General features: G+C 53.8%; 11 protein-coding genes across 11 annotated transcripts; 6 read left to right on the forward strand and 5 right to left on the reverse strand.

Annotated features, from left to right (window-relative positions):
• Positions 1 to 201: 201 nt before the first annotated feature.
• HRG_11645 (ERCC4 domain-containing protein) lies at positions 202 to 1,947 on the forward strand (the record flags this gene model as incomplete). The annotated part of the gene is made up of 1 exon (XM_044870115.1): positions 202 to 1,947. The coding sequence occupies one exon, from the start codon at positions 202 to 204 to the stop codon at positions 1,945 to 1,947; it is 1,746 nt and encodes a 581-aa protein (XP_044715012.1).
• A 92-nt stretch (positions 1,948 to 2,039) lies between these two features.
• On the reverse strand, positions 2,040 to 2,794 carry HRG_11646 (lumazine binding domain-containing protein; the record flags this gene model as incomplete). Its single annotated transcript, XM_044870116.1, has 2 exons — positions 2,040 to 2,710; positions 2,764 to 2,794. The coding sequence occupies 2 exons, from the start codon at positions 2,792 to 2,794 to the stop codon at positions 2,040 to 2,042; spliced, it is 702 nt and encodes a 233-aa protein (XP_044715013.1).
• A 515-nt stretch (positions 2,795 to 3,309) lies between these two features.
• On the forward strand, positions 3,310 to 4,428 carry HRG_11647 (tetratricopeptide repeat domain-containing protein; the record flags this gene model as incomplete). The annotated part of the gene is made up of 1 exon (XM_044870117.1): positions 3,310 to 4,428. The coding sequence occupies one exon, from the start codon at positions 3,310 to 3,312 to the stop codon at positions 4,426 to 4,428; it is 1,119 nt and encodes a 372-aa protein (XP_044715014.1).
• A 323-nt stretch (positions 4,429 to 4,751) lies between these two features.
• On the reverse strand, positions 4,752 to 5,498 carry HRG_11648 (RWD domain-containing protein; the record flags this gene model as incomplete). The annotated part of the gene is made up of 2 exons (XM_044870118.1): positions 4,752 to 5,374; positions 5,432 to 5,498. The coding sequence occupies 2 exons, from the start codon at positions 5,496 to 5,498 to the stop codon at positions 4,752 to 4,754; spliced, it is 690 nt and encodes a 229-aa protein (XP_044715015.1).
• Positions 5,499 to 5,833: 335 nt separating this feature from the next.
• Positions 5,834 to 7,974, forward strand: HRG_11649 (uncharacterized protein; the record flags this gene model as incomplete). The annotated part of the gene is made up of 2 exons (XM_044870119.1): positions 5,834 to 6,101; positions 6,155 to 7,974. The coding sequence occupies 2 exons, from the start codon at positions 5,834 to 5,836 to the stop codon at positions 7,972 to 7,974; spliced, it is 2,088 nt and encodes a 695-aa protein (XP_044715016.1).
• Positions 7,975 to 9,328: 1,354 nt separating this feature from the next.
• On the forward strand, positions 9,329 to 10,469 carry HRG_11650 (uncharacterized protein; the record flags this gene model as incomplete). The annotated part of the gene is made up of 2 exons (XM_044870120.1): positions 9,329 to 10,088; positions 10,183 to 10,469. The coding sequence occupies 2 exons, from the start codon at positions 9,329 to 9,331 to the stop codon at positions 10,467 to 10,469; spliced, it is 1,047 nt and encodes a 348-aa protein (XP_044715017.1).
• Positions 10,470 to 11,053: 584 nt separating this feature from the next.
• On the reverse strand, positions 11,054 to 11,712 carry HRG_11651 (RNA polymerase rpb4 domain-containing protein; the record flags this gene model as incomplete). The annotated part of the gene is made up of 3 exons (XM_044870121.1): positions 11,054 to 11,175; positions 11,280 to 11,407; positions 11,534 to 11,712. The coding sequence occupies 3 exons, from the start codon at positions 11,710 to 11,712 to the stop codon at positions 11,054 to 11,056; spliced, it is 429 nt and encodes a 142-aa protein (XP_044715018.1).
• A 533-nt stretch (positions 11,713 to 12,245) lies between these two features.
• On the forward strand, positions 12,246 to 12,945 carry HRG_11652 (sybindin-like family domain-containing protein; the record flags this gene model as incomplete). The annotated part of the gene is made up of 3 exons (XM_044870122.1): positions 12,246 to 12,253; positions 12,401 to 12,526; positions 12,603 to 12,945. The coding sequence occupies 3 exons, from the start codon at positions 12,246 to 12,248 to the stop codon at positions 12,943 to 12,945; spliced, it is 477 nt and encodes a 158-aa protein (XP_044715019.1).
• A 162-nt stretch (positions 12,946 to 13,107) lies between these two features.
• HRG_11653 (von willebrand factor type A domain-containing protein) lies at positions 13,108 to 14,048 on the reverse strand (the record flags this gene model as incomplete). Its single annotated transcript, XM_044870123.1, has 2 exons — positions 13,108 to 13,695; positions 13,758 to 14,048. The coding sequence occupies 2 exons, from the start codon at positions 14,046 to 14,048 to the stop codon at positions 13,108 to 13,110; spliced, it is 879 nt and encodes a 292-aa protein (XP_044715020.1).
• Positions 14,049 to 14,590: 542 nt separating this feature from the next.
• HRG_11654 (Borealin-lik) lies at positions 14,591 to 15,827 on the forward strand (the record flags this gene model as incomplete). The annotated part of the gene is made up of 3 exons (XM_044870124.1): positions 14,591 to 14,792; positions 14,863 to 15,139; positions 15,197 to 15,827. 3 exons carry the CDS (start codon positions 14,591 to 14,593, stop codon positions 15,825 to 15,827), a joined length of 1,110 nt encoding a protein of 369 aa, XP_044715021.1.
• A 222-nt stretch (positions 15,828 to 16,049) lies between these two features.
• Positions 16,050 to 16,885, reverse strand: HRG_11655 (translation initiation factor SUI1 domain-containing protein; the record flags this gene model as incomplete). Its single annotated transcript, XM_044870125.1, has 5 exons — positions 16,050 to 16,253; positions 16,306 to 16,523; positions 16,578 to 16,665; positions 16,733 to 16,752; positions 16,819 to 16,885. 5 exons carry the CDS (start codon positions 16,883 to 16,885, stop codon positions 16,050 to 16,052), a joined length of 597 nt encoding a protein of 198 aa, XP_044715022.1.
• Positions 16,886 to 25,254: the final 8,369 nt, after the last annotated feature.

Below are 25,254 nucleotides of genomic sequence, written 5' to 3' on the forward strand. Positions count from 1 at the left end.
CTTGCCTCTCACCACGCGCAGGCCACTTCTGCGAATCATCTACAAGCCCACTGACCTCGATGCCCAGTTCGCTTGTACCCCCGAATTGCTGACCCCAACTGCCCCCCACACTCGACTGTGCTTCCACTTAGCCCCATTCCGCCCGGATGGCTTCGTAGCCAAAGTCGCTCGCTGCCTCTCGCTCGACGCAAGACAGTCGCCATGGCCCCCGATATCGAGACCGAGTGTGCAAACCCCCAGCTGTTGGCCTGGGTCAAGGAGTGGCTCGACCTTGCCAGGGAACGCAACTCCAAGGGAATCACCACCTACAAGAACGCCTACGAGTCCCTCAGGGCCTGTCCCTTGGTGTTCCAACATCCCGCCCAGCTCCAGCAGCTCAAGGGCTTCGGCCCCAAGCTGTGCGAGCGTCTGACGGAAAACCTCAAGAGACACTGCCAGCAAAATGGCATTCCCATGCCGGAGCATCCTCAAGCGTCCAGGGCCGCCGTAGACTCCCAGGACGGGGCCCTCAAGAAGAGGAAGAAGACGCAGCCCAAGCCATATGTCCCAACTTTTCGCTCGGGCGCCTATGCCCTCATCCTCGGACTCTCCACCCTGCCCGAGGATGCGTCCAGGGGTATGGCCAAGACAGACCTGATCCAAGTTTCGCAGCCACACTGCGACTCGTCCCTGACCGTGCCCAGCGACCCCACAAAGTTCTACACCGCCTGGAGCTCCATGAAAACACTCATCCAAAAGGAGCTCGTCTATGAGAGCGGCAGGCCATTGCGCCGATACGCCCTCTCTGACGAGGGATGGGACGTGGCCAAACGAATCAAGGAGACGCGCCAGTGGCATTTGGAAAACGAGGATAACGGAGCTGGCTACCACAAACCGCCGGGGATCCCAAACGAGCCTGGACCTGCCCCGACCCTCCCGCGTTGCTCCCTTTCCCCTGAGCCTCAAGAACCGCAGAGACGCGTCTCGCCTTGCCGCAATGTCGTCGCAGAAGGCCCGGTTGTCTCGGGGCATGACTCTTTGCCTGATTTCAGCCCCATAAGGCTACCTCCTGGGTCATTTTCGGTCCATCTTGTGCTCGACGTCCGTGAAGTCAGAGCCAAGACAGATCGCGACTACATGCAGGAGGAGCTTGCCAAACAGGACGTGAAGCCCATTATGAGGAGTCTCGAAGTCGGGGATGTCCAATGGATTGCCAAGTGTCACGATCCAGACCTCTTGTCGAAGCACGGAGCTGAGGGGGACGAGGTTGCCCTCGATTGGATCGTGGAAAGAAAACGGCTTGATGACTTGATCGGTAGCATCAAGGACGGGAGGTTCCACGAACAAAAGTTTCGCCTCAACCGCTCCGGGGCTAGAAAGGTGGTTTACATCATTGAAGAAATCTCAATGGACCCGGCCTCGCATCAGAGATACGAAGAGGCGGTTCAATCTGCCATTGCTTCAACGCAAGTCGTCAATGGCTATTTTGTCAAGAGGACGGCCAAGATGGATGAAACCATCAAGTACCTGGCCAGATTGACTCGGATGTTGAAGCGCGACTACGAGAGCCGTACTCTCAACGTCATCCCGACCAATGTCCTCACCGCCCAAAACTATCTGCCGCTCATCAACCACGTACGCGAAAGGGACACTTCCGCGGGATACTACATTAGCTATTCCGCCTTTGCGTCGCTGGCGTCCAAGTCGGAGATGATGACGCTGCGCGACGTCTTCCTCAAGATGCTCATGACGACAAGGGGGGTCACGGGGGAGCGGGCGCTGGAGATACAGAAACGGTGGAAGACGCCCTACGAATTTGTCAAGGCATTCGAAGCCTGCGGACCTGGAGAACCCGGCAGAAAGCGCAAGCGAGAGCTGGTGACCGGCGAGTTGAACTACCTGGTCGGGAGAAAGAAGATCAACAAGGTCCTCAGCCAGAGGATTGCGGAAGTCTGGGGGGACGTCTGAAGGTTTCCCAGGGCCAACAGCTACGCGCCGGTACGAGTTTCCAATGATGCGCATTCATACTACCTAGACAAGAAAAGTAAGACTAGGCTTGCTCAAGGTTTGCCTCCCAGTCCTTGGGCAACGATTCGCTCCACCATCTTCTCGAGCAGGGGAATCGATGCCGAACCGGTCGCCGAACCGAGGATTCCCGCCAGCGACTTTTCAGCGTACTTAGCCATCATGTCCACCTCAATGTTCACCGTGTCACCCTTGGCTTTCTGTGCCAGGACAACTCGCTCTTGCGAGTAGGCAATCAGCATAATCTCCCACCAGCCGTCCATGTCATCAACCCTGGTAACGGTCAAGCTGGTGCCATCGACGGAGATGAAACCCTTGTACACAATGTACCGCAGCATGTCGCGGTTTTTGGGCTGAAACCGGAATGTCAGAGCATTGCCGTCCTTGGTGGTGGACAGGATCTCGGCCGTCGTGTCGACGTGGCCCTGGACAAAGTGGCCGCCCATGCGGGTATCGGCCCGGACGGCGCGCTCCAGGTTGACCCTACTCGACTGCCGGAGCGCGCCAAGGTTGGTGATGCGCAGCGTCTCCGGTGCTATGCCCACCTTGAAGCTGCTGGAGGTGAATGAGGTGACGGTGAGGCAGCAGCCGTTGATGGCGATTGAGTCGCCCTCATGGCAGTCCTTGAGGAGCTCGGAGCTCGCCGGGATGGTGAAAGTGACGGTAGTGCCGCCGGATGAGTCGTTGGTGTCGACATGGGAGACGACTGCAACCTGACTGAGCTTGGATGACAGCCGCAAAGCCTCGGCGGTGACTCACCTCCAATCTCTTCGACGATGCCCGTGAACATGGTGGGCGAGCGACTTGGGCTAACGCGGGCTATCCGGGCAGGGTCTTTGGGATTGGTGAGCTGAGTTGAGATGCAAGATATGCCGCGCTGGATTTATGTGCTGGCCCAAGAATCCGGCGACGCGACGCTTTCAAACGTCAGCAATGTGGAAGATGAGTCGTGTCAACTCCACTTCCCTTATGCAAGCCTGTCCCGGCCAGGTCATTCGATGACCCAAAGGCTAAAAGGCGACCGACGACGTCGGGCTTGGAAGCTGGAGCTGGACCCCTCCGGGATCCGGACCAGCCGCCCCGCCCCCACCTTTCCCTGCGCCGGCACGGCCTGCTTATCGATAGCCGCGCCGCCCAAAATTTTCCTGCGTGGCAAGAGAAGGTTCGCTGAGGACAGCAGCGGCGTCTATCTTGACGAGTGCGCCTCGCAACCTGCATACCTTGGAGGGATCTCGACTGCCCTTTGCCGATTCAAAATCACAGAGCTCTGAACGAGTTCAGCCTTGCCAGGCGGCACCTCCCGTCATGGCGCCTGTCCGGCCCAGGAACACAAAGCAGCCAGGCCCCGGCTCAACGCTCGCCGATTCCGAGACGCAGCTCGCCGCGGGAAACCTCGACGAGGCCATTATACTTGCGACGAGAGCGCTTGACGCCACAGGTCCCGGCGGCGACTTTGAGCTGCGAGCGCTCAACTTGCTCGGCATGCTGCACGTCGAGACGGGCGACATCGAGGAGGCGCGCGTCTTCTTTGAGCGCGCAGTCAAGCTGGACGAGGATGGGCTGGTGGACGAAAAGGTCGGCGGAGGCCCGGAAAAGTTCCTCTTCCTGGCACAGCTGAGCGATGAGGGCGGCCAAGACAGCGTGCTCTGGTTTGAGCGCGGGGCAGCGGCCTTGAGAAGGCAGGTCCAGATCCTGTCTGGTGTTGCCGGCAGAACGTCCGAGCAGCAGGCCGATCTTGACGAGAAGCAACACAAGCTCGGCGGCGTCCTCTGTGCGGTGGCAGAGGTCTACATGACGGACCTGTCGTGGGAGGACGATGCCGAGCAACGCTGCGAGGCGCTCATCACCGAGGCTATGATGATTGCGCCGAACTCGGCCGAAACATGGCAGACGGTCGGCAACGTGCGCATCTCGCAGGAGCGCGTCCAAGAAGCCAAGACCGCCCTCGCGAGGAGTCTGGAGCTGTGGCGAGACCTTCCACCCGAACATCCCGCCATCCCCGAGTTTCCCACCCGAATCGCCCTGGCGCGCCTCCTTCTCGAGACTGAGATGGAGGAAGAGGCCTTGGCGGTGCTCGAGCGCCTCGTCACCGACGACGATCAGAGTGTCGAGGCGTGGTATCTTGGTGGCTGGTGCCTTTACATTGACGGCGAGAAGCAGCGCGAAGCACAGCCACAGGAGCAAAATGGTGCTGCACAAGACGAGTGGAAGTCGACGTGGTCGACGGCGCGGAAGTGGCTGGCGCGGTGCTTGAAGCTGTATGCAATGCTCGAGTACGAAGACGAACGGCTCGGCGAACACGCCGTCGAGCTCTTCGAGAACATAAACAAGGAGCTTGGTGAGATGCCGGAGGGTGAGGAGGAGGATTGGGACGACAGTGGCGACGAGAATCATGAGGATGAGGACGAGGAGATGCAGGATTGAGAGAGCCAAACCACGATAGTGGCGATTCATGACGATATCTAGACGGCGTTGAGCCATGATGAAAAGTGCGGCATGACAGCGATTTGCTTGGATGGCATAATGATCACCACCAGTGGGCGACGCCCTATTGATCAGGTCGTGCGTTCCCGAGGTGCCGAACTATTTCGCAACGCATACGTCCGTGTCGCTCACTTGCTGCAACGACGCGGCAATCGGTCCTCGTCTCCCGGTGGCCGCGACATGATGCTGCCGTGCAACAGATATCTTGTCGCTCAAGAATTCCATCCAACTCCATGTAGAAAGCGTTGTTCGGTCAAGACACGTCACGATGCCTCCACCTGTAACCTTTCCAAGGCCTCGGTCGGCACACCATCGTCCTCGTCGCCCTCGTCTCCCTTGCCGGCCAGGCCGCGCTCCCAGAGCTGCCTGCCCGTCAGCTTGACCGGCTCCTTGACCTTTGCCTTTTTCAGCTCGGCCAGCCTCTCCTCCTCCTCCCTCCGCTCCTTTTCCTCAATCTCCTTCAAGAAGTCCTCGCGCCATTTGAGAAAGGTTTCGGGCGTGACGGGCGTGCCATGGAACTTTTTGTTCTCCTCCCGCTCGGCGGCCAGGAGAGCCTCTTCCTGTACCTGGGCGGCGGCATCTCTCCTGTCCTGGACGAGCTGCTCGGCGGATTCCTTGAGGGCGGAGACGAGCGTAAAGACCATTGCCATGCCGAGGCTCTCCTGGGCAGTCTCTGCGACGCTCTCTAGGAGCTGGTCGCGGTCGTCGGCGACGCTGAAGTCGGGGTGCGGAGGTGCATTGGGGAGGGCGATGATGTCGAGATGGGGCGCCGAGTCGGGGTAGTCTTGGGGGTAGCGGACTTGGAGCAAGAACTGGGGCGCTTCTTCCCCTTCTCGTTCGAGGACGTCTAGGGTGATGGATATTCTGAACTCGGTCTCGGATATGTCTGCGGCTCGTCAATGGGCGTCTCTTGCAAAGTTGCGCCGATGGGGTGGTGTCGCACCGGTGATTTCTTCTGGGAAGATGGACTCGAGGACCTCGCGCTCTTCGATCTGCTCCTCGCGACCCATCCTTGAAGGATTCGGCGGTCGAGTGCCTGAGCAATCGACTCTTTCGGGTTGGTTTCTGGGGGCTTTTCGTGTTGTAAACTGCACACTGGATGTTCAAGTAATTGCCTACTATAAGTTAGAGACGCCGACCCGAAGTGGGGGAGGGGGTGGGCCTTGATAGCGGGGTTCGCAGCGCTGTAGCCCGTACTGCGCCTGCAGTAAAGTTCACCGCCCGGCAGTAATCCCCCAAAAAAATTATCTTGGTCGATTCCCAGCGAGCAAGATTCAGCTCCATCGCAAACCCAACTCACTGGCCATTTCGCCCCGTCGCCGAGTCTCGCAGGACCTCCGACACAATGGCCGCAAAGGAAGCCAGAGTCGGCCAGAAGAGAAAAGTCGCCGGCAAGGGAAAGCCGGACGCCAAGGTCAAGAAGGCCCGGCTTAACGACTCCAAGCCCGCAAAGATGGCGGCCAAGGAGGCGACCGAGGATGCGTCCCGCGACGTTGAAGCCTTTTCCGACTCAGACTTGGACGAAGAGGGTGGCGTGAAGCTCGAGGAAAAGTCTGCGGGCAAGGGGTCCACGCAGACTGGTGGCGCTTCCAATTCGACCGTCTTCGACCGCGGTACGTTGCGTCATGGCATCTGGCTGGCCATTCCGCACACTAACATGGTGCAGGCGGCCTGACGTCCCGGGAATCGCATGCAAAGCAGAAGCAGCTGGCCCAAGAACGAAGGGCGGCGAAGCCGTTGGCAGACGAGGTTCAGCGGACCAAGAAGATCTGGGAGAGATTGCGAAAGAAGTCGCACGTCCCCAAGGACGAGCGGCAAGCGCTGGTCAAGGAACTGTTTGGCATCATCACCGGTCGCTGTCGGGACTTTGTCTTGAAGCACGACGCTGTCCGGGCCGTGCAGACGGCCATCAAGTACTCGACGCCCGAGCAGAGAAAGCAGATTGGCCGGGAGCTCGAAGGAAGCTACGCTCAGCTGGCCGAGAGCCGATATGCAAAGTTTCTCATCGGAAAGCTGCTGGTGCACAACGATGACGAGATCCGGGACTTGATTGTGCCAAACTTTTACGGCAAGGTGCGCAAACTCATCAACCACTCCGAGGCCTCGTGGATCCTCGACGACATATACCGGACCGTGGCAACCAAAGAGCAAAAGGCCATCCTGCTGCGCGAGTGGTACGGCCCCGAGTTCAGCCTCCGAGAAATGACCAGAGACACCAAGCCCACGGCGGATCTGAAACAGATACTCGAGGACGAACCCAGCAAGCGCGGCCCGATCATGAAGAGCCTCGCGGACATGATCAACTCGCTCGTCCAAAAGAGAATGTCAGGCTTCACAATGCTGCACGATGCCATGCTGCAGTACTTCGTCAACACTCAGGCCGGCACGGAAGAGTTCGCCGAGCTCATGGAGATGGTCAAGGGAGATGAAAGCGGCGACCTGTTGAAAAACATGGCCTTCACCAAGTCCGGTGCCCGGCTGACCTGCCTGCTTTTCGCATACGGGACGTCCAAGGACCGGAAGCATCTGCTCAAGCCGTACAAGGACACCATTGTCCTCATGTCTGGGGACTCGTACGCCCACGTCGTCATCCTCACGGCCTACGACGTCATTGACGACACCAAGCTGGTGGCCAAGGCGGTATTCCCAGAACTCCTCGGCGACAAGGCAGAGGAGACGGCGCAAAACGTCATCGGGGCCGTCAACAACCCCAACGCGAGGACGACGTTGCTGTATCTGTTTGAGGGCCTGTCTAGCTCTCTGTTTCCGGCCAGCCACTCTTTCGACGTGGAAACGCTAAAGGAAGTCCACGAGATCCGCAAGACGACGAGTAAGAAGGACGACGACCTTCGCCGCAAGGAGCTTCTCGCCGTTTTGGCGCCGCAGCTACTATCAGTCGTCGCTGCTGCGCCCAAGGAGCTGACGTCGACGGCATTTGGCTGTCAGCTTGTCACCGACGTGCTCCTGTCCGAAACCGCCGACAAGAAAAGTGCGCTCAAGGCCATGGCACAGTCCGCCGCCGGCGATCCGGAGGAAGAGCCGGCCGAGGATAGCCTGTCGCCTCTGCCGCACATTTCGAAAACACCCTTTGGCGGTCGCATGCTGAAGTCTCTGATCCAGGGCGGCAGGTTCGACAGAGCCGCGGGCAAGGTGGTCCCGGTGCAGCCGCCAATGGGCTTCTCCAACGTGCTCTATCCCGTCATCAAGGACTACGTCATGGATTGGGCCACTGGCCCCAGCTCGTTTGTGGTCGTTGCTCTATTGGAGGCTGGTGACTTTGACAAGGTGGACTCGTTGAAGAAGATTCTGAAGAAGAATCGGGAGCAGCTGGAAAAGGCGGCAACGGAAATGACGACGGAGCAAAAGGCGGCCCGGGAGGCAAACGAGGCCAAGTCGGGGGAAAAGGGCGACAAGAAGAAGAAGAAGAAGAAGACGGAGGCAGCGGTCGGGAACATGGGCAGTAAATTGCTGTTGGAGAAGCTGTGATGCTGGCAGCAGCGTACATGGTTGTGTATTGGATTCATGATGGTTTGATGGTCGTGTTGGGCAAAGGGCTCTCAGCATTCTTGGCCTCGCACAGTCACGGGCGTTGTTTTACTGCTTTACGTTGGTGCGTGTCTGCCTGGGGGAACCGTCTTTAGAGAGCAACAAAGAAAGGACTTGAGTTGACCGTGCGACCGGGCATGTTGGCGTTGCGCGATGACGGGAATCCGAGTGATATTATTGCACAAGAGAAACGTAACGTCTCGCGACGGCCTTGTTTGCTGCCTCTGCCATGACGACCGACTGCAGGGTGCCGCGGGCGTCTAGCCGCGTGTTGTGCCTGGCGAGCCTGGTCTCCAAGCGAGCTTCCCGTTTCTTTTGTGTGACGGGCTTGGGGTCGACGGTGCGTGGCGAGCAAATGTCGGGTTTCCGAGGAGGCTGCGAGAACAAGGAAGCGGGAGCCGGTTCTTGGTCTTGGTGGCAACGATGAGCCGTCGGGCCCCTGGCTAATGAACATGGCGAATGGCTATGCCGCTGGGAACAGAGACGGATAGCTGCCCAAGCAAAAAAGGCACACGGCAGCCAAGGCAGGGCAGTTTCAACAGCACCCCGTGTGTCCCTGTCAACTCACACAGGCACTCCTCCTCTCATCTCCTCGGAACAGACGCGTGAAGCACAGCACAGAGGCGGCCGCCGTGGCAGCACATGAGACGCCCTTGTTCTCCCGTCTCCTCCTGTTCTCTTCTCTCGCTCACGCACGCACACACACACGCGCGTGCGCGCGTATCTGCTGCTGCTTGTCGTTGTCGATTCGCAGTGCACATTGCGGCCGCGTATTGCTGAGCTTGACATATCTCCCTCTTCTCTCTCTCTCTCTTCCCCTCCCTCTCTCCCCCTCCCTCTCTGTGCCATTATCCGCCCGAGTCCGAAAGGAATGGACTGAAAAAGAGGAGGAAGAGGAGTGGCTGATTAGGCATGTGAAGATAAGAGAGATAAAGAGACGAGGATTAAAGGGGAAAAAGCGAGCCGTTCAGTCCCAGACCGAAGCCTCGGAAAAAGGGGGGCTCCCGAGCCCCAACGCAGCTGTGCGCTCACCACAACTGGCAGCTGTTCACGCTCGCTGGCCGCTCCAAACCCTCATCCCAACTCTTTTTTCCCCCGGCCGCCTGACTCACCCGACCTTCCTTCTTGCCTGTCCGCAACCGCCAACTCTTCAGCACACGGGCGCCGCAAGCAAGGAGGAGCAGCAAAACAGACGACGAGCCGGTCGGTGTGTGTTTTCCTCCCCCCCTTATCCTTGTCGCCACGCCTCGGCGGGGGAAGAAGAGGAAGAATGAGGGGAGAGATAGAGAGAAGCATGGAGACGATGCTCGTCGAGTCGCTGGCCCCGCGTGGCGACAGCGCCGCGTGTCCCCGTGGCAAGGCCTTTTACTCGTGCGTCGGCAACCGGTTCAGCGGCTGCTGCACCACGGATCCGTGTGATCTGTCGGGCTGTCCCGACGACGAGGCGCGTGAAGGCGGCGCCGGCGACAGGGACAACAGCAACGACAAGAGCGGCGATGGGAGCCGGCGGCGTCCCCCCACTGACGAGAACCTCACCGCCTCCTCGACCAAGACAGACTCCGGAATCACGCACACCATCCCGAACCACTCCGTCGTCACCGTCACCCGCCACACCGTCGTCTTCTCCGAGGCCCCGTCGTCGACCACCTCGTCTACGACAACCCTGTCCTCGCAGGAGGCGACGCCTCTCACCTCGGACCACGCTCCAGCCACCACGGCCGTGGCTCCCGCTCCTTCAGCGACGTCGTCGACGCGCGTCGAGACGAGCGCAGCTGGCTCCACCAAGGACGGCGAGGCCGCTGGCTTTTCGTCGGGGGCGATCGTCGGCACCGTCGCCGGCGGCATCGTCTTGGGCGTCGTCCTCGTCGTCCTCGTCGTCGCGTGCCGGCGTCGTAATCGCAACCGAGCCGCGTCCGAAGCCGACTCCGCAGCTGCCTTTCCGGACGGCCTGGGGGGGTCCAACGATGCAGAGAAGCCGCATGGGCAGCAGCAGTACCAGCCGCCAATGTCGGCCCACACCACCGGTAGCAGCGATCCCTTTGCCCCCTTTGGAGGTGAATCGCCACCACCCCACGGGGCACTAGCAGCAGCAGCAGCAGCAGCAGCGTGCCCCCGACCCCCGGCGTCCCCTGTTAACATGCCCTCCAGGCCGCGCCGACGTGCCACCGGATCCGTACCGTCCGCCGAGCGGCACCTTCGAGATGGACGGCGCCGGCATGGCCCCGGTGGAGCTGCCCGCCGAGCCCGCCACGCCCTCGCATGCCCTCGGTCCCCGGCAACCGCGGCAGACGTACCGGGCCTACGGCCCGGCCGGCGACCCTGCGACGGACCCGCGAGCCAACCTCAACTCCCTCAAGACCGACAGCGGGCACGCCGCGTACATCAATCACTGGGACCAGTGGAAGGCTCTCGGCGGCGGAGGGGACAAGTCGTGATGAGGAACAGAGCGCGGGGGGGAGCATGTGCACGAGAGGACAAGACTGGAACTGATTTGAAGGGCCATTTCGCTGGCCAAGTAGGCCTGTTTGCCTGGGAGGGTTGTTCATCGAGCATCTCCGGCGCCTTATATATCCATGGCGATCCTGACGATGCGTTGTGTCGACGGAGTGATCTGCAAGCATGGTGGGAGACGTGTGGACGCAGACTTTACCCCTACTGCAGTAAGCTCATCACATAATTCGAGCCTCATTCTGAAACCGTCATGGGGTGCTCGTCATTTTTCACGTACTACTGCAATGGACACTCTTCCCCCATTGTCAACGGGTACAAGGGCGAGTGAAGGCGGAGAAAAAGACGCCCTCTTTTGTTTCCTTGCGCCAGAAATGCAGCTGTGCAGAAACTCCTGGAAAGCCGTCCGATTTGATCTTGTTTTCCGTCCGATGATTTTCCCCCCTTTCGTCCGACATAGGAAAAAAAAAGAGAAGTGATTCAATAAGACGTAAGCAGTGTAAACAAATAAAACGAGGCTGAGATGCTTGGGGGAGTGAGGGAAGTGGCAGCGACTCGGCCGCGCGGGTGGTCATCGGTTCTGGAGCTTGGAGATTTCGTCGAGGAGCTCTTGCAGATCCTCGTCCTTGATCTTGTCGGCCAGAGACGGGATCAGCGTTTTCGCCTCGTCGGCGTTTTCGCAGCAGAGGGAACCTGTGAGAGGCGGTGCGGCGTTAGTGGGCTGCGGCTTTGGCAATGTGGGACAGGCCGGAGGAATGAAGAAACAGCACGAGGCAGGGAGGGACTGATGAGCGTACCGAGTTGGGCTCGCTCAAACTTTGCGAGGTCCTTGTGCGAGCTCAGCAGTCGCTCGACCGCCTCGACATTCTCCTTTTGCGTGAAGCGCGCGAAATGGTCCAGGTAGTTAAGCGTCTGGTTCAGCATCCTATTCAAAGGCATGTCAGCTCGGCATGGCTCCTCCTCGTTCTCGCCAGCGGGCTGGGTCCCTTGCCCGTCGAGCTCCTCGCTCTTGGAGTCGCTCGCGGGCTCATCTTCAGGGGTGGGCGCATACTCAGTCTCGTTGACGTTTTTCCGATCGTTGCGGCGCTTGGAGACGAGCGCGTTGAGGACGAGGGCCGCCTCCGAAAAGGTGAGGGTGTCGACGTTCTGGAACTCGCCCAGGTTGAGTGTCGCCGAAGCCTCCTCGGTGCCGGGCGGGGGCGGCTTAGGGCGCGACATTTTGTTCGACATGGTGGTTTTGCGGCGCGGCGCAAGCCGAAGCACCGACTCCACGGGAGCCCAGAGAGCGCTTCCTCGTTGCTTGCGGGTGTGGAGCTCGTTCCCGGGGGTCCAGAAGGGAGTGTTTTGCGCGCCGGAAAATGCTGCTGCGGGATGGCGGGCGGTGCCTGGGGGGTTGAGCTGCGTAGTGTGAATTGGGTGAGAGAGAGAGGATCGCTGGAGTTTGAACGAGGCTGAAGCCGTAGCTGGTGGAGAGCCCGCGAGCCCGCGACCCCTGCTCAAGTGCAATAGTGGGGCAACTCGATAGGCGCGAGCCTTGCGTGGTACTTCAGACTTCGTTCCCTCTAGCGGGCGAATTGATCCTCATCATGAGCATCACGCCGCGAGTTTCAAACAAAAGACCAGACGAAAGGTCCGAGATCCTCTTTCCCCTTCGACTCCATCCTCAAGGAAACAGCACAGGTAGACACCTCCGAGTCTCGAATCAAAGCATTGGACCCCGACCCTGCGATAGCCTCAATCGCGCCTCGCCCTCTCTCACCTCGATGGGCCGGTGAGCGCAGACGACACAGGGGCTCCCGCCGAACCCGACGTCGCCAGGCGCAGGCAAATAGAACCCCGTTTGAAGAAGCGCAATGTACGTCGAGGCTCCGCTTTGCTGGCCATGCCGCTAGGATGACGACGGCTCATGGACTCGCAGGACTGTCTTCGCCCTCATCATCATCAACAAGGCCGGCGGCTTGATCTACAACAAAAACTTCCACGAGGGAAGCCTCAACCAGATCAGCACAAATGACTACCTCGTCCTTGCTGGCACCTTTCACGGGTACGCAAAAGCGCCCCCAGTCAGTCTCCCTCTTTGTCTCTGTTCTTGAAGCTCACCAGCCTCCGTCCCTCATCAGCATCCACGCCATCACCGCCCGCCTCAACCCCGTCAAGCCCGCGCCGCCCGTAACCCCCCCCGGGTCCGGCACTCTTTCCATGAGGCCAGAGGCCCTCTCGGGTCTCGAGGTGCTCGAGACGGAAAACTTCCGCATGCAGTGCTTCAACACCATGACGGGCACAAAGTTCTTGCTCTTCACCGACACGACCCAGGTCAACGTCGACCTGACCCTGCGGAGGATATACGACCTCTACGCCGACTACGTCATGAAGAACCCCTTCTATTCTCTCGACATGCCCATTCGCTGTGATATTTTTGATCGGAAATTGCTGTCATACATTAGAGAGATTAACAACCGATAATGCACCTGGTGTGCCCTGCGTCGCTCTTCTCCCTGCCAAGAAATATTTGCATGCCATTCACAATAGTAAAAGGCGTAGTATATCTTCTTCTAGGCCTTCCTGATTGTCTATTGTACAACACTGCACCGGGTCCCAATATCATGCTCAAACCAAGCAAAACAGCTAGGACGTGTCCATCTTGTCGCCACCGTCCTTCTTACTTCCTTGCTGACCGTTCTGTGCTCCGCTCCCGCTCGCCTGGCCCGACTCGTCTTCCTCCTTGACACCCTCCAGGGAAGCCTTCTTGGCTTCCTCCTCCTCCTCTCGCGCCCGCTTCTCCTGCCTAGCCTTTTCCTCCTCCATGCTCATGCGCAGGGCGAGGGCGAGCTCCGGCTCCATGGCCGGGTCGAACCCAAACTCGAACTCTTCGTTGCCGCCGCCCATGTCGCCGGAGCCGCTCGGCCCCGGGGCGTTTTCGCCGAGGAGAATGGGCGTGGCCACCAGCTGGTCGCTCAGGAGCTTGCTGCTGGGCGGAATCACCACGAGGTGCGAGCCTTCGCTGCCCTTGACGGCCTCGTTGAACGCCTGCAGCTTTTTCTGGGTGCCGTCGTCATCGAGATCGCCAAACAGGATAAAGTCGACGGAGATGTTGCCCTTTTTCATCTTCTTGGCCAGTTGCGTGAGCTCCTTGGCGTCTTCCTCAATGGGCGAGCAGACAAAGACTATTATGCGCTGTCGTTGGGATCGATTCTGTCGGTGCTTGAGAGCGAGCTGCCAACCCCGCCAGTCAGCCCGGACGTCGAGGTTCACCAGTCGACGGGACAGAGCCTTACCGTTGCGACTTGGATGCCCGTTTTCAAGTGCGACGACCCGCCAATCTTCTTCTTCGTCCTGTGCAGACCCTCAAGGATCTTTCCTTGCTCCGTGGTAAGGGTGACGAGAACCTCGGGTCCCTTGCCGCCCATGCTCATCAGGCCGACGGACGACTCGGGGTTGCCTTGAGTGATGCTTTGGAAGACGACGTTGACGGCATCTACTTGTGAGTCGAACCGGGTCGGCTGGTAGTCTCCATTTCGGCTGCTCTCGCTGTTGTCCACGACAACCATGACCGCCTCGAGAACCATGGCGACGGGCCCTTTCGGTGTCTGGGGGGGTTCTGATACAGAAGATTGTCCGTTGCCTTATTTATCTGGGAAATAGACTCGTTGTTCGTAAGCGGGCGATAACAGAAAGGACGGTACGATGGTCCGAGGTTGGATGGAGCGCTGGATGAAGGTCAGAAGAGAGAGCTACGACTGGACAGGCGTCAGGCAGTTCAGCCTAGCCGCCAACCAACTAACTTCAGCTTCCCGCTCGAGTTACTAGTAGTACGTAGATCGGAGCTATCCTGGCGCCAAAGTTAGCGCGTCAGAGGTAGTGCTACTTTGAGTAATTAGCTCCCCAGCCGCGCACAGAACGTGCTTCTGGAGGAGCTTCTGATTACATAATACGTAATGCAGGTGGCCTCCCTTTTTTGACCCGTTTGTTTACTTTGGTGATCGCCGCGGCCTCCATCGTCCACCGCCTTTGCCCGCTGCACTTGCACAAAAACAAGTCTCGACAAATCTTGCCAATCGACAGTCTCTTCTTCGCCGTCGCGATCAATTGGCAATCATACACCACAATCATGGCTCCCACGCGGCAGAGGAGCCGGCACTCGGATCAGTCCACGGCCTCGGCCAAGAGCCGTGACGACGCGACCGGGGGCAGCAAGGTCCCTCTCAAGGGCAGTCCGTCGACGCCTCGCCACAGAAGCCCCGTCAGGAGGCCCAGGAGGGGGATCAGCCTACTGCAGAAGCAGGCTCTGATAGATAACCTGCAACTAGAAAGTCCGTCCTGCCCTTTTCCCCCGTCCCTTAACCCGCGGCGGACGACGGCGCATGCTGACCAACGATGCAGTCACAGAACGCGCTCGGAGGTTGCGGGCGCAATACCATCTACAGGCCCAGGGCCTGCGATCGCGAATAGAGATACGAGTCAATCGGATCCCCACGTCACTGCGCAAAGTCAAGATGGGTGACTTGATCCTCAAGTGCCTGGAGCAGGAGCGAAATCGGTCAGCAGACGGCCGGCCACCACCGTTGCTGGCTAAAGAAGCTCCTCGCTTGGCTCCTCAAAAGCTTGCTTATGGCGCCTCGCGCTCGCAGGCGCCTGAACGCAACTATCGTACCGCGCAGTAAGTGTCGAAATGTTTTGCTTCTGCGACGACAATATGGGCTAATGGCATGACTAGCGGCGAGGTCGCGGGAGACAAGGAGAACGAAATGGAAAACTCCAAGGGCGAACGAAAAGCCCGACATCAAGTAGCAGACGCCGGGTCTACTCGCCCTGTTCAGGTCCTTTCGCCCACCTCATCAAACTCCCGGCTAGCGACCCGCGATCGTCCCGCGTCGCCGACCAAATCGCACATCGCCCGGCCCGGTTCGCCGTTGAAGTCGCACGGGGTGAGCCGGTCTGCCGCCGTGACGAGCGTCCTCTCCAGCATGGTTGAGAGGGCAAAGGCCGCGCGCCACGGAGGCACGCGAAAAGTCACGGCAACCTCGGAATCGAGTTCGAGCGGTACGACGACGGCAACGAGGGGCCGGCGGCCCGCAGCCGCTGCTGCGTCCAAGGCTCCCCCACCCTCAACCAGGCCAATCACCCGCGCCGGCCACCGTGCTAGCGGCACGAGCGAGACCAGCGAGGGTAGCACTGGCACTGTGGTGAGGAAGCCTATTGCGGCGGCGGCGGCAGCGACGAAGAAGACGACAATGGGAGCCATCCGCAAGGGCGTCGCCGGAGGCGGGGCCAAGAAGACGGCGGCGAAGGCTGCGGCCCCGAAACCCCCCAAAACCGGCGGGCGCGTCCTACGGAAGCGAGGCTAAGGTCGTCCAAAGACGAACAGAGACTTGATGATGATGATGCTCTTCTTACTGTTGATTTCACGAGACGGCGTTTCTTGGATACAGTGGCATGGGCTTGCCGCGTGGGGATCCGGGATGGACAAGTTGTCATGACGCACATGTTGATCGGGCAAGGAGTACTGGGACGTGTACATTTTGGAATGCCGGGAGCATGGCCAATTGAGGAATCGGCGCATTTCTCTTCTACCCTGCCGCTGCTGCCGCCTTCTTCTTTTTCTTGTCGTCGACAAACTCAATGTTATCTTCGGGTATCTCCTTGTACTTTTGCAAGAGGAACTCCTCCACCTCGTCGCTCACGTCGCCCTGAATAACAATCTCCTCGCCGCCGCTGGGGACCTTGGTCACGGATGATCCGGTTGCAAACTTCTTTCCCAGGTCCTTGGCGACCTGTACTTTTCGTCAGCGCCGCTCGTTCCAGGTGGGGGATGCGGGTCCTTGCCTTTTTCAGCTCCAGACCAAAGGCCTCGAGGCCTATGACGGCGGTGACGAACTTCTTCTTATTACGCTCGATGCGCTTGATGGTGATGACGCTCTTGGCCAGCTTGTCGGCTTGCTTCTGCTCGGCGGCCTCGGCCTTGGCGGCCTTTTTCTGGGCGTCCTTGGCTGCCCTCTTCTGGGCGTCGACAGACAGGGAGGCGGTGGCGGCTTCCAGTGCCTCTGCGGCGGCTAGTCAGTCACGGCCGAAGACGGTGGCAGTCTGGGGCAACGGACCTGCGGACCAGATGCGGTCGTACATGTCCTTGTGGTTCTTTTCGAGCCATTCCTGGCACTTCCTCACGGTGCCGCCATACTCGCAGTACTGTAGCAGACGGTTAGCGACGGCCAGCTGGAGCTTTGCGCCTGGAGTCCAAGGGCATACAACACACCTCGGGTGGCAGCGTGCAGACTGGAAGAGTCGCCAGTGAAGTCAGCAGGGCGACAGAGCCGGCCAAGGAGTCGGTGCGAAACATACCACCACAGTATACGACGTGCCTGCTCTGAGGCTCCGCCGGGGCGTCCGACTGCTCTGTGTCTGGCATTAGAGAAGCAGACTGTGGGAGGGAGGGGAAGTTGAGGGAGGGCTTGAAGTCGAGACGGGTGCCAATCTCGCATGATGGCGGGGTAGCATCACTTCCCTTGGATCTCTTGGAGGGGCTGTCCCTGTTCCGCGTTAGGTAATCAATCGGATATAGGCCAGCCGCCGTGGTTTTACGAAGTGCATGGATTGGCCGAATAGTAATGCTGTACTAATTAGTCCGTCTCCACTGTAGCATATGCTCCTTGTTCTTCATATCCGCTAGGACTTTCTGGCCAGTGATGGTAGATCAGTGGGCAATTAGGGGGGTTCGTCTACTCCGTATATGCCCTTGTAATTTCCGATCCCGTCGCACCGCAACACGTTGCATCTAATACTATAGTTAAATTGTTCTCCTTATGCAATCGCTGCGGAGTATTCGCTAATAGCAGTTCTAGCTACCCGACTCTTAAGCAGAGGCTTGAGAGTATAATAGAAGAAATAGGGGTATAGAAAGGTAAATTTAGTAATATATATCTTAGTCTATTTATTAGGATAGGGGAGGGGCTTATATAGGTATAGTAACTATATATAGCTAGCTAAAAAAAGGTATTAAGATATTCCTATACTTAAGTTAAGCTTATATTATATCCTTTAGCTAAGAGAGTTATATTATATAAGTAGGCTTTATTATATATAACTATTAGGTCTATTAAGTATAATTATAGTCTTTTATACCTACTTTCTTTAATATACCTTTTATTACTTTAGCTATTTAAATAATAAGGTAATAAGTAAAGGAGTATTTACTTTAATAAAATATAAAGCTATTTTAATATTAAATTTAGCTACTTTACTATTTATTTAAAGATATTATCTTAGAAAAAGGGAGGCCTTTAATAATATCTTATAAAAAAAGGTAAATATAGTAAAAAGAGAGTTTATTTAACGGCTAGTATTATATACCTTTATAAGTATATAATACTAGCTACCCCCTTTTTACTTAAAGAGGGTTTAAATATTTATTAATTAAGGTTATATAACTTCTCTTATTACTTAATTAGTAGTTAAAAGCCTAAAAAGAACGCTCTTATAAGGCCTTATAGCGGCCCTAAGCTAGCTATAGTATATTAAAATTAAAATAAATAATCTTATTAGATTCTTTATACTTAGTTATCTTTTTACTAAGATAATATATTAAGCTTAAAATAAAGGTAAGATAAAGGGCGACCTAATAATAGTTAATAAGGTAGGCGACTACTAAATATATAATTTTTAATTATAATAGGAATATAGTAATATAATAGGCCTAGGACTAACGTTAGCTACCTAGCTTATAGTATACCTCTCTTTTAATACCTTTTTTTACTAAAATATAAGCTTTAAAATACTAAATAATAAATATAAGAAAAATAGTTATACTTAGTAGCTCCTAGAATACTATTAGTAAAATAGCTTAAGTTAGTATTAAAATTTACTTTTTATATATATTATATTTAATTATACTTATATAAAAGCTTAAAGCTAACTTAAGTATTTTATTAGTACTTTCTATAAAAGTCTTTAACTATTATAGGTTATAGGCTTAGGCTATAGCCTAAGCTATATAGTTATATATAAAGGGCCGGATCCTATATATATATATATAGGCTAGCTATATATAGAAAAGCTTAGTATAGCTTATTAATATTATCTTATAAATAGTACTTATATATATACCTTTACTTACTCTATAATAGTATAAGCTATTAACTAATAGATCTAATAGATATCTCTTTAAAAAGGATACTACTTTCTTAAAGGAGTACCCCGCTACCCTCTAAGTAGATAGAAAGTATTATAGTTATCCTAGAAGCGATTAAAAGCGTAACGGCTAGCGAGAAAAATAAGGTTCTCGCTATACTAAGAGAGCTATCTATAAGACTAGCGTTGTCACGGAGTAGGCAGTAGGCAGCATCCTCTACTAAGGGGTATATAAGGCGGCACCCCCCCCTTCCCCCTTCCCTTCCTTCTCTCCCTTCTTTAACCGCAGTAGCAGCATTAATAGGTAAGTTCCGCTCTACCCGGGGCGTTAGTCCGATCCTAGCTATGCGGGCCGCTCTATTAACGTATGCTCGTAGTAGCAGCGGCAACAGCAACAATAGCCCCAACAACAATAACAACTCTAACCAGTAAGTTCCGCGCCTTATAGAGCGGGAGGCCGTATTCCGTCGTGCTAACTTCCGCGATAGATATATCCGCCTCTCCCTCTCCCACCTCCTCCTTCTCGGAGCGTGCGGAGTCGTTCGTCGACGCCGTGCTGGCCGCGGCCGACGACGACTCCGCCGCTGCCGCCGCTCCTGCCCGCGCCGCTGCCACCGCTCCCACCGCCGCCGCCGCCGCCTCTACTGCGCTATTCGCTCTCACGTCGCCCCTTAGGGTAACGACGCCGTCCCCCTAAGTAAGTCCTACTCCTCCGCTCCCTATTTCCGCCTCTAACGCCCCCGGCGCCAGGGACACTCCCTCCGTCGCCCTATCGGCGGTCCCTAGCCGTGCCCGCCTCCGCCGCCGCCACTGCCCCCTGCCGCCGCCGCTGGCGCCCTCTGCCCCCGGAGCCGCCGCCGCCGCCGACTAGCTTACGGGCTTAGAGGGCCGCCTCAGCGCCCTAGAGACCGCCGCCGCCGCTAATAAGAAGGAGGAGGCCGACGAGGACGACGATAACGAAGATAATAATAGCGATAAGGAATAGGCCGGGTAGTGAGGGCTCCGCCGTGATAAACGCTGTTTTTATCTCCGCCCGTACTATTACGCTTATATTGCTTATATTGCCGTGACTGCCCCCTCCGCTATGCCTACTTCGTGGTCCTAGCCCGGGCTACTATCGGTGGTCCGCTAGTCCGTCGTTCTCGTCTACCGTTCCGAATAAGGCTTCGAACTTATCGAGGGCTACGGTTCCCGTAAACTTATATACGGGTTCCCACGTAGGGTCGAGATACCCGCGCCACTTAACGAGGACCTCCCGGCGTTTCCCCCTACCGACCTTTTTCTAGCGCGCGGCCCGTATCTCTTCGACCTCGAACTCGTCCTCTCCCTCTACCTCAATTGCGGGCGGTTAAGCGTCCGCTGCTTCTTATCCGGGCAGCGGGTTAGAGGAGGCTCTACGAAGGAGGTCTACGTTAATCTTATTATAGACCCCCGTTAGGAGACCATCGAGCTCTATAACCTACGGGCTAATAACCCTCCGCGTAAACCGGCGTATAGCTAGTTAAGCTTCTTCTTTAGTCGTGCCGACCTATAGTTACGGAGGTCTAGCCATACCTTATCTCCTGCCGCGAACCTATCTACTAGGGCCTAGTCTTATTAGCGTGCCGCTCCTAATCTTACGCCGGCGGCTATCGCGGATTAGCGATAATCCGTGGTCTCCTATAGCTTTCGTCGAACGCGGAGGCGCGGCCCTCTAGTAACGTATTGCTATGCTGCTCCGCTGCCACGTACGGCAAAGGAACTAGTAAGGGTGGTTCGAAGCTATGCGTTATAAAGAAAGGGCCATCCTAATAGAGGTATATAGTCTACTATTTAGCGTAAGTTAGGCGAGAGCCACCGGTCCTAGTCTACTTAGTTGCGGGCTCGATGGCAGTAGGTAACCGCCTCCTAGTTAACCCTCTCGGGCCTCCGTCGGTCATAGGTGATATGCCGTGCTAAGCAGCTGCGTAATCTAAAGTAGCTAGCATAGGTGCTGCTAAAAGCAGCTAGTCAATTCGATCCCCTATCGCTTATAATGAGGCTGGCTAGCTATGCGAGCGGGCCTAGCACTATAGGAAGCGCTCTGCGTGGACTCTATATCTATAGACGGCATCGCTCTAATCTATAGACTTATTAAGTCGGTCCTTAATTACCTATATATGGCGGTTGCCGCCTCTATAGTAGGAGGTCCGTTATAAAGTCCATCTATATATGCGTGTAGAACCGGTCGGGCACGGCTACTTAGCAGCCGTAGCTGCGCCCTCTAGATCTTCGTGCGGCGTAGATATCGTAGTTACGGAGGAAGCGACGAACGTAGTGCTATAGGAGGGCTAGTAAAGTCCTCGCAAGGCCTACTGCTATGCCCTGTCTGCTAGGTGACCCGACGCTAGAGTTATAGATAAGTTAGACCAGCCTCCGGGCTCGTTCGTTCGTCTAGCTCCGCGGTCCCTCCTTCTCCTTAGCTTCAGTAGTATACGGTGCGCCCGGTACCCATAGTCTCCCGCTAGCGTAGATGCCCCCGTAGGTCGATATAGTAGTCGGCCACCTATACCTTTAGCTTTAGCGGATCTAGGCGTCGAGCGCCGGACTTAACGGCGCGGCGCACGCCTCGTAGTACGGTCAGAGCGCTATCCTATCCATAAGCGTTATAGGGCCTCATCTTAGAATACTCTCGCCGCGCGCGCCCCCGGGCCGGTCTATCCCTCCTCGCCGGACCGAGGCAAGGGCGCGGGGGGAAGCTTATTCGCTGGCACCGCGTCTTCCTCTACTAGGGAAGCTCCTATATAAGTCCGTAGTACTTCCTGCGGGATAAGCTATAGATCCCGGGCCTCGATATCCGCTCCCGTCGGCCGGTCCTGATCCCTCCGGGAAAGCGCGTCTAGGACCGCGGAGTCCCGCCCGGGGCGGTACTTAATCGAGAAGTTAAAGCGTAAGAGATACTCCGCCTAGCGGGCTTGCCGCTCCGAGAGGTGCTGGCGAGTTATAAAGTACTCGAGGTTCCTATGGTCTATAAGAACCTCGAAGCTCTTATAGCTCCAGAGCTCCGCTTGCTATTGCTCGAGGCAGCTAATAATCGCCAGCATCTCCTTATCGTGAATAGCTTATACTGTCACGGAGTAGGCAGAGGCGTGCGCGCAGGTGCCGTCCGTAGGATAATGTTAATAAGCTATGTAGAGCTCTTCTATGCGCGGCTAGCCCGCCCCTATACTTACGGGATCCGGCCCTCCGCACGTGACTACACGGCTTAGGCCGCGGCCCAAGCCCATCACCTATAATAGTCAAAGACTCTTATAAGCGTTAACCCCTATAACTTCTATAACGCTAGTTATAGCGGCGGTACTACTAATATAGAAGCTACTTCCTTAGCTAACTTAAGATAGTAAGCCTAAGTCTTTTTATTTCTTCCTTAGCTAGCTATAAATAAAGGTTATAATAAATAAGAAATAGGGCCTAAACGGCTATTATAATATAGTATAGTATTTACTTATTTATACGCTATTAAAGCCCTAGATATAGCGGATCTTTAGATTTTAAGATAAGGGCGGCCTTAGGGGTAAACGCGACCTATAGGACTTCTTTTAATACCTTATATATATATTTAGTAATATATAGAAGCGGGAGAAAGTATAAGATAGGCTATAGACCCTTAGGTAAAGGAATAAGTAGACCTTTAGTAAATTCCTCTTTAACTTTAAGGAGACGCCCTTATAAGTAGTAAGAACTATAGTATAGAAAGATAGTATAAAGCTTATATAGTTATAAAATTTAATTATATTAGCTTTATAAGAGCTACTTATCCCTATAATTATACTTATTAACTATAGTAAGTATATAAGCTAGTTAATAAAGGTAGTATAGGGCTATAAGTAAACGCTATATTTTTAAAAGCTATATAAGTATACGCTATATAGTAGTAATAAGATTACTACCTCTTTATAAGAAGAATAGCTAACTATTAATATTAATAAGGATACCTTAATATCGGCTACTTATATAAACTAAGCTAAATATAGTAAGAAGCTATCTTTAAATATCCCTTATACTATCTTATACTTTAAGTAGTAAGCGAAGTAAGTAATAAGTAAGGAAATTAAGAAAAGGAAAGCTAATAGCCGCTACTTATATTATAGCGCGTTTATATACTTTATATTAAAGTGCCCTTTCCTTTTAGCTAAGCGGCCTATAGCTATTTAAGTAGTAAAGATAAAACTACTCTTTACCTTAAACGATAAAGAGGACTCCGCGCCCTTAAGCTTAAAGGAAAAAGAGTAGCTCTAAAGTAAAAATAAGCTTTAGGGCCCTAATTACTAATACTAGTAAAAGGGATAAAGGAATTATCTACCTATATAAAAGAGGAGCTTACTTTAATATAGGTTATAATTAATAACTCCTTACTAAATAATATCTTTTAAGCTTTACTTTAAAAAGTTTAAAAACTTCTTATAAAACTAATATATATCTATAGTAAGTATATATCGCGATTAAAATACTAACTAATACTAAGAATTAATTTAGCGGTATTAATTACCCTTAGTAATAATACTACGCTAAGGCTAAGGGGTAAGTAAATATAATAGCGGCCTTTAATATACTAGGCTTAATTAAAGCGTATAATATAAAGAGACGCTACTTAAATTTATATACCTTAATAAAGCGAGTTAATAAACTTAAAGCAGCGATATAATACTAGCTTAGGCGCTAAGCGACCTTATAGAAAAAGTAGTATATAATAAACTCGCGGGCTTTATTATAAGCGTATAGTTTAATAGGGTATAGGTAGTAGTTAAATAGCTCTTTAAGGTAAAGAGCTATACTAGTAACGCGTCGTTAATAGTACTCTATATAGATAAGAGCTTTAAGATAATAATCTAAAAAGTAATTAAGAAAGTAGTTAAAAAAGAACTCTACTTAGGTATCGCTTTAAGCTTAGAGGGCCCTAAGCGAACCTAGGCTATAGTTATAGCTAAGACTAAGAAACTAACCTAATATAAAGCTATAGTAAAATAAGTCCTACCGCGCTATAAATATAAGATTATTATAGTTCTTACTAAAGTACTACTTAAAATCCTAAGCTATAAATTAAAGGATATAGTAAAGGTAGTAAATATAGCCTTAAAAGCTATAAGCGCTATAGTAGCGAGGTGCCTTTAAAGTAAGGATATTACGGTTATATTTAATACCTTAGCGAGAGCCTACTAAAGGGACTAAAGCTAGGTTAAGGCTATATTTAAACTAAAGGCTATAATTACCTACTATATATATATAGTAGTTACTAAGAATATCCTTTTAAAGGTAGCGATAGTAAATAGGGAGCGATTACTTTATAAGATTATAAAGGTTAATAAAGTTAAGGTCTTTTAGGCTTAAGAGCTATACCTTTAATTTAAAATATCGATAGTAATAACTATACTTATTAAGGTTAGTAGCTTAAAAGAGGCTAATAGGCTCTATAACCTAAGCTTAGTCCTTAAAGTATAAATCTTTTAATATAAACCCTATAATAAGTCGGTCTAACTATAAAGGTACTATAATTACTATAAGTATAGCTATATTACTAAATAGTATATTATTATTATTAAGATTATGCTAGGGACCTAGCTAAAGGTATCTAGAACTTTAATATTAAATAAGAGGGAAAAACTAAAGTGCCTAGGGGAAAACCCTCCCCTCTTTTAGTACGGGTCCGCCTCGAACGAGGTCGTGGTAGCAGTATATAGGAAATTTACGCCGGCTACCGCGGGCTACTCCCGCGAAATCGCGTCTCGGCGCGGGCCCTCTTAGGCTATAGCCGCTACTATCCCGAGCGGCCGCGGCCAGGCTCGCTAGCGGGCCTGGGTTATAGGCGTGATCTCTCTCGGGGCCTAACTGCGGGCCTCACACCCTGAGCTCCGCGTCGTAGCGCGTGGCGCGGTTGCGTCGGCTTATCAGTCCGTTAGTTAGTAGGGTAGGTAATATCCGGTTACCGGGCCGGGCGCTAGTATAGGTCGCTCCTAGGTAGGGCGGCTAATCGAAGTCGGTTAGCCGCTCCGCTAATCGTAAATCGGTTCCCGTCCGGCTGCGACGACGATCAGGGCGCGGCGGCTATATTACCCTCTATCTTATGGTTACTAATTACGCGCGCCCGGCTCGCGCCTGCTCATATACCTGCCCTCCCCCCCCGGTTCCGTACGTGCCTCCTCCTATCCCTCTATTATCTATCTCTTTCGTAGGCCTAGCTACTACCTCGCCCGCCTCGTTTCTATAACTCCGGGTCTCCTTAACACCGTATCTAGTTCGCTTATTATCGCGTCGCAATGTCTAACTAGGAAGCCGACTTAGGTAGGCAGCTCACTTTCCTCACCAACCCCTCCTTATAAGAAAGTCGCTATAGTAGCGGGATCGGAGCGCTCTATCCTATATTTTACGTATATCGGGCGTCTTACTAATAAGCTTACCTATAAGTCCTTCGCCGGCTATTAGAACTAGTCTTATATATATTAATCCTAGCTTTATCCTAGGTTAGTCCTACCTTTAGTATTTTTACTAACTTTAATAGCTATAAAGGCTAAAGCGTATATCGCTACGCCGACTTTAACTAGTTTTATTACCAGAGTAGTAACCCCTTCCTACTATGAGTACTATCTAAGTTCGGTGCTAATCTAAGTTCTAGATTACCTCTAAAGGCGAGGAGGC

This window comes from Hirsutella rhossiliensis (genome assembly GCF_020360975.1).
Source record: "Hirsutella rhossiliensis strain HR02 chromosome Unknown scaffold00021, whole genome shotgun sequence".
Lineage (NCBI taxonomy): Eukaryota > Fungi > Ascomycota > Sordariomycetes > Hypocreales > Ophiocordycipitaceae > Hirsutella > Hirsutella rhossiliensis.